Source organism: Primulina eburnea, chromosome 3 (genome assembly GCF_022965805.1).
Source record: "Primulina eburnea isolate SZY01 chromosome 3, ASM2296580v1, whole genome shotgun sequence".
Classification (NCBI taxonomy): domain Eukaryota; kingdom Viridiplantae; phylum Streptophyta; class Magnoliopsida; order Lamiales; family Gesneriaceae; genus Primulina; species Primulina eburnea.
This window is the reverse complement of record NC_133103.1, coordinates 10393588-10400891: the sequence shown is the minus strand read 5'-3', so window position 1 is coordinate 10400891 and position 7304 is coordinate 10393588. Positions and strand designations below refer to the sequence as shown.

The window sequence follows — 7304 nt, the reverse complement described above, 5'->3', positions numbered from 1 at the left end:
GGATATGAGCTACCACGTTCGCTTGTCGACGAACAAACTGGACCTTGTAATTTGGTTCTCTTGAAATAATGTAACAACACTCTGTGATTATCGTTCCAAATTCGCTACAAACCACATGGTTAGAGTTGATAGCCTCAGCTACGGATTTGGAATCTGTTTCGAAGATGACTTATTTCATTCATTTATATCAATTATGCCTTGTGTTTTACAATTAACTTGGTGAAGCTATGGTTACATGGTTAGAGTTGTACTCTGATTACAAACTCAAGGTTTCATATTTTCCGCCTAAAGCACCAATTTTCAAGGAAAGCTCACTACTCATTTCACATCTTTTTACATTTGCGCCTCGACAATTTTCTTTTTAGATGAGAACAATGAGTTTAATGAATGTCTAAATAACATTGTATTTATTCTAATTTGATATTGATAATTCATTCTTCAATAAGATTTTTATATATTCTTTGTCGATTAAGTTCAGTATATGAATTTTCTTATACCGCAAATTATTCATTTAACATTTCGGTAAAAAATATTTTAAGCTCACAGTTCATTGATTTGGTAGAACATATATACCAAAAATAATGGATGCATAGACAATAAAACATGGTAAACAACAAGCTCAGACAGCGTGAAATAAATCGTGAAAACAAGACAAGAAGCACGGACGGTGTGAACTAGCTCATGCAAACGACCGAGACAAGACTTAACGAAAACTTAGTGACAAATGAACCCGATTGAAAAATAGCCGTGAATGTGTGGAAAGCTTATGCAATATGGAGTATTTTCAGGAAAGACTTGTGTTCTTTCTTCAAGTTTATGTTTCGAAGAAAGATGATTTAAATCACAGACAAAAAGAATAAGAGTTTGATCTACAAATGACAGAGTTTCCGACAGCCAATTGGCCAAATAATATCTCCTGAGCTCCACCATTATGACACCATCGCATAAAGAAAACTATTTGCAAAAGAGAACGGCATCACACGCAAAAACATAAAAAATCTGGCGAAACAGAAGCAAGAAGATCGCAGTACAGAGAAATATATATAAATTTCACTGCATACATCATAAAATTTTAATTAAAATATGCCATACGTTGCTATAACGTGATTTGTAATGGTATTTCACTTTAGTTTAAAAAAAATTGTAAATTACTTTCTTTTTTATTAACTTGCAAAATTGTGAATATTATCTTACATTAACTCCAACATTTTCCCGTGCTTGAGTTTTAAACATCATTTAACTTTCAAATTACTCAAATTTATTTCATAATTGAGTATATGTAAGTTCACATTTTTTTTAGACCTTTTATTTTAAAAACTTTTGAATCATATGCGTTATAAATTATTTATTCATTAGAATTCTTCAAAATAAAATAATGTTTTATTCCTTTTGTGACCATATATTAAAAATCAAATTATCAGAAGGATACATCCCAATTGAACGTTTAGCCAATGATCAGGAGTTTGATTCCCTTATCAACATCTTCTCGGACAAGTGTGTCAAACAAAGATTTGCCTAGTGTAATTTATCCGACTAACGTGGTTGGCAAATTATTGCATTAGTGCGGGATTTCCCAGTACAGATTGAAAGATAACGGTTTCAGATTCCATCTTCATAAAAATAAAAAAAAATCAATATCATAAGGGTAAATCAAACTAAATCACTCGCGGAAAATTCCAGAAATAGCCAATTCTAGGCAAAAACGATAGTGATTCATTATAGATCAAATAATGTGATTCACATATTCTAAAAATTAGATAACCAAACCATTACAGATTAATTCCATACGCTTCAATTTAAAATCAAGTAATTCAATGGAAATCCAAAAAAAAAACATCAATAGCAATTCAACGCAGCAATAGTAAATAATAACACAACGAATGGAAAATCATTTAAATCAAATAACGTGATTCCGCTTATCCTTAAAATTAGTTAACCAAATCATTTAATTCAATGAAAATCCCAAAAAAATAAACAAATACTACATTAAAAACGAAAATATCATCCCATCCACATCGACACCAAAAATTGCATGACGTGCGATATCATGTCAACACTCTGACAAAAAAGGACTAAAATTGAGAAAAAGTGCAACCTAACATACTAAAATTGCGAATTAACTGACCGACAATTAGATCAACAGTAAAAAGAAGTGCAAGTTACTCCAAAAAATAATTTCCCCTTGTTTAACAAGTGGAACATTTTACCATTTTTTCATGAATAATATCGGGGTCAATAATGGTCCTGTATTTTTTAAAACAGGAGTTTGTGTTGATCCAACCATATTAGAGGCATAAATGTCGGAGTTCGAGGCATTTCAGGTTTGAACAGTATTTCATACGTTATACGTATACTGCAGGGGTGTGCGTACAGATGTTTCCTGCAACAAGGATTCACACATGAAGAGGCAGATCTTTTTCCTGTTTCCTAATAATTCTCGAGGTCTGATGTACGAGGAGATTATATCCTGATATTTAATACAGGAGCATATTTTGAAAGAAACAGTTTGTAACTTGTCACTTGTTATATCCACACTCCCGTGCAAATGGTTAATTAGACGCTATCCTTCGACAATACCCTGGGCGCTGATATCCAATGGTCAAAAATTTCGGTAGGGTTGCGTCGAAATTTTTGGTGCTAATGAGCATAACGCCAGTAGGTGACAGGGTGGCCTGATATCTACATGTTAATGAATATAATTGAACTCCTGGATTGAAACAATATGTATCTTTTTCTATCTGAAAAACAAAATGGATACATGAAAGGTCAAGAAGGCTGTGTACAAGACACATTTGAAGCACTCAAGTCCAAGGATTCACATTACATGACTAAAAACAACCAAGATGAAATGGAGCGGCCCAATTTCATAAGAAAGTAAACATAGAATCTGGATCTCTCATTCTTGGGAAGCTGCACCTTTTGGTGCAGCGTCCATAGGCTCTCCATCGCCTGCATCCTCTTCTTTGTCCCCTTTCTTACCTGCTCAACACATTTTACATAAAGATTTCCGAACCAATTCACAAAATAAACTGCACTGGGAATATAGGAATAGAGAAACAATCTTAAGATTATATATGAGAACATGGATAACTGCAGGAAGAATTGGGTCAATGACCCTGTAGAAGTTTGAATTTAAAAAAAATACCTCCATTTGTTAAAATATTATTGAGCAATGGTTGCATTACGCGTATTTTTACTAAAGACTATTTATTTAAATAAATATGAAGGGAAGTTTATAAATTTAAATGATACTACATTGTGGCCGAGATAAAAAACTAACCTTTCTTCTTCTTTCCACCACCTTTCTTCTTTGACTTTGTCGCCAACGCCAACCAGGCTTTGATTTCGAGATCATCAACCGTCTTGGTGGGTTGAAGATCCTGTAGAGGATGCGATGTGATTCGATCTGAACCGTTTGGCATTAGCAAAACAGTGAACTTGATGTGAGCAACCAGGTCGCCTGCAATACCAGTTGTTAGGCACCAAACAAGTGTAGTGAAACTGAATCATAGGTCACCATAGATATCATGATACATCAGAAGCAAAAGAAGATTTGTTCACCCATATCTTAGGCCCATACCTGGCTTCTCATGAAGAACTGGATACGGCTGCAAAAGCTCATGATTCACAGCATTCTACAAGGCCCAAACGAGCACGCTTCTCTTCTAAAGCCCTGTTCCATGTATATCCTGTTCATTATCCCCACTGACTGACTAAAAGAAACGATGCCTAGTTGTTAATACACTTGAGCTTGCATCAGGTAGAACAAAACTAACCTAGCAGAAAACGGCATGATTGGGAACTTCTGGCTGATCTCACTAAATATGAACCGAGATGCTTTCATCTTTAGGTGATAATTCTTGTCAACAGCTCTTTTATATATAGTTGTTTGTTTCTCATCCAACAATTTTGGCTGCATGTTCCATGATTAAATTCCATAACCGACATTCGAGCAAACATATTACATATTGCAAAATAATAGTTAAAATCATCTAACATCATGATTACCTTGCCTTCACCAGTGCTTGTAACAATGTCAACAGAATACACCTCAGTTTTCCTCAAACTCAGCTTCATCAACTCTTGTATCAGTGCCAGAGACACTTAACACAACCTTGTTTCCATCAATCACAAATTGTTTCATTTGATGACTTAAAACTCCTTCAACTATCTTGCAGTCATATGCAGCAGCAACCTTTTGAATGGCTTCAGTGACATCTTTGTTCTACCATCAATTAAAAACAAGAGTTAGAAATTATAAAAGAGAAGTAAAATTGCGGAACTATATCAGCTATGACCACCACATAATAACTGATGACCACATTCAACTTTTCACCAACAATTTACTTGAGCTCGGTAAAAGTATAGATTCCCAAGACAATTTACTAAATCACAAAGTCCAATGCATTGACAATCTCAGTAATTGGCATTTGACCATGAAAGGAGAAGATGCATACGGTCGTCATTTAGGCTTAACAAGATGAAAGGACTGAAGAGTGTGAAAATCAGTCCCAAATATCAGCTATGCAGCCTTAGAGAAATATTGGCAACAGGGAAAGGAGGAAACCAATAGAAAAAATTGGTAACCTCTGCAAAGTTGCCTTTACAACCCAAATAAATATTTCTTTACAGGTGATATAACCCAGATCCTGGAGAACATTAACTATAAAGATACAGATAAATTGAAAAAGTGAAACAGTCGAGTGGCACTTGAATGCTTTGAATATTAGTTAACTTACGAAAAATATATAAATTTGAAATTGCTCAGAAGACAAAATGGACAAAGAAGATTTAAGAAAATCTCTATCAGAGTAACTAAGACTAGACAGAGCTTCACAGGATGCAAGATCCTCACTCATGAATAGCATCATCAAGAAGAGAATAACTTCAACCTTTCAAAAGAATATTCTCTCAAAGCGAAACTAGCCGATGGATTTGGCTCACGGGACTTGAATTGGAAACTTGACATTGGAATATTTGCGCGACTGACTTGAATGAACAAAAAACATGAGGAATGTAATTCCTAATTTTTGTCAGACAACTATAGAAAAAATTACTAACGGGTTCCCATGTTAACATAGTAATTAAAGGTGCAAGGCGCATCAACACGCCGATGGGTCTTGGAGCTGAAGGCGCAAGGTAAATAAAGCTCCTTTTAAAAGGTGACGCTGACACACATTGAGGGAAAAGTTGGTGTATAGTATTTATTCTAAATTCGAACATAACGGATAATACCAGTATCAACATTTTTTATTCAACATCGCCATTCAGTAGATGCTGCATATTTTTTCAAAAGTAAAGGATAATACCCGTAAAAATTTCAATCAATACAACCAAATGGACTTGCAAAAAGTGTAACAAGATTATAAATGAGTAAGTTTCCATTAATATAACAATTAAACATTTAGACCTCAATATTACTAGCTAGCATGCCCGAGGAGCACCTTTTAACAACCCTTAATTGTTAAACAGGCAGGACTGGTAGTCTGGTACCGGTAAGTAATCACCAATCAAATCGGGATCAGATTACAACGTTAACGCCTTCAATACACACTGATTCAAAAAGATCCATATGTACACATTAAAGGCCACGCACAAATCATGAAGTACAAAATTAAAGATTGCATAATCATCTTGACAAATGGCTACAGAAAAGTAAATTAAAAAGTAACAGAAATAAGCAGGAATTTAATTGAGTTCGACAATTACGTTACCAACTATAAGCTAGAAATAGTAATATTATATTCCAAACTTGGCAGTCACTGACAAAATTTTTGAATCCAAATAGGAAATCAAACTACAAAATGCATTATATTTCAACAGCGCATCACTTGTATTACACAAATTAAAAAACCGTACGGGTCAAAACAAGAAACTAAAACTCATACCAAAAGAAAAAGATCAAGGAAAGGGAAAAACCTTTTTCCCTGGCCGCATGAGCCTCAGAGCAACCTCGGCAGCAGTATTTGCAGCAGCAATAACATCAGCTGCCCGGCCGGTGACAGGTCCTTGCGAAAGCACATGGGTATGCGCAACAACAGCAATAAAGCCATCTATGTGACACCCCATATCACTGCAATTAGGAAACCAATCACGTGACATACAGAAGTCCCAATATAAAGATAAGATGAAACCATTTCATTCTATATGGTGAAAGCATAAATTTGTGTGCAGGTAAGTTGGCAAAACTTACATTTTCAATATATCTCCGTCTTCCAACACGGTCTCGTCACTGGCCAATGGTGAAAAATGGCAGATCGTATTGTTCACTGAGATGCAAGTAGGAAATGCAACACCCCTTTCTATCTTCTTCTTCACATTCCTATACATGTTTCCAGTCTGCCTGAAATTAAAACAACATGATTTGAATACAAACTTTACAATAAAATATGCATAGCAATATTCAAATTAAATCGAATTGCTTACTCTCTGATAAAAGCATCTCCTTTCTCACAGAGGTCTACAATCTTCACTTTCGGTTTGCATTCTGACAACACTAATTGCAATGCCTCTACACCAAATTACCAAAAATCCATCAGACCAAAAAATAAAAGCCACAAAAAAAAGCAACCTCCCAATAACCGTCAAATACCCAAAATTACAAACATACCAACGCTGTTGCACACACAGTTACACGTAAAGAGAAAATAAAGCGCGAGACTCACTGTTAACAATTTCGGCAGCGGATTTGTATTTGGTGACAACTTCAGGAGAGGTGAGATCCAACTCCTTCTCCTCTCTTTCCTCGTCCGACATCGATTCAACCTTTAAAAACAAACAACATCAATCCACATCGTTCGACAAGAATCAAAGCGTTTACACACAAAATTGAAGATAAAAAAGCTACAAACTTGGGGTGCGTATCGTATAGAAATTGAGGGGAAACACGTCACGTACCAGTTCAAAGTTGCGGCGGTTATCGATTGTGAAGAAGGCAGCAAATGAATTAGGGCAAGAAGTCGGTGGTGAGGTGTTCACAGTCTACAGTTTGGTTTATATATAATGTGGTGTTCGACTTTGCAAAGCGTCTGGGGCGTAGGGTTTTGGCAAGTTCCCCCCCGCTTACATTTCATTTATTTATACATACATAATATGATCTTGTAAAAAAGATAATAAAATAAATTCAAGTGTAAATAATATTAATTTATTATTACAAATTGCTGTATAGTAACATAATATTTTTACTAATAATTCCTTTATTTAATTCGTGCAATTATTATTATTACATAGTTTTTTTAGGTTCTGTTAGTTTCTAGATTCTTGGTAATTTTATTATCATTTTTTTAACCTTCATGCAAATTTTT

General features: G+C 34.9%; 1 protein-coding gene across 1 annotated transcript; it reads right to left on the bottom strand.

The window, feature by feature from the left end:
- Positions 1–2712: 2712 nt before the first annotated feature.
- On the bottom strand, positions 2713–7066 carry LOC140826234 (ERBB-3 BINDING PROTEIN 1). Its single transcript, XM_073188429.1, is given in 12 exon segments — positions 2713–2979; positions 3281–3460; positions 3581–3629; positions 3631–3673; positions 3777–3913; positions 4009–4053; positions 4055–4225; positions 5920–6073; positions 6194–6343; positions 6427–6511; positions 6666–6765; positions 6898–7066. Coding segments are annotated over 11 exon segments (1188 nt in total). The 5' UTR covers positions 6757–6765; positions 6898–7066; the 3' UTR covers positions 2713–2896.
- Positions 7067–7304: the final 238 nt, after the last annotated feature.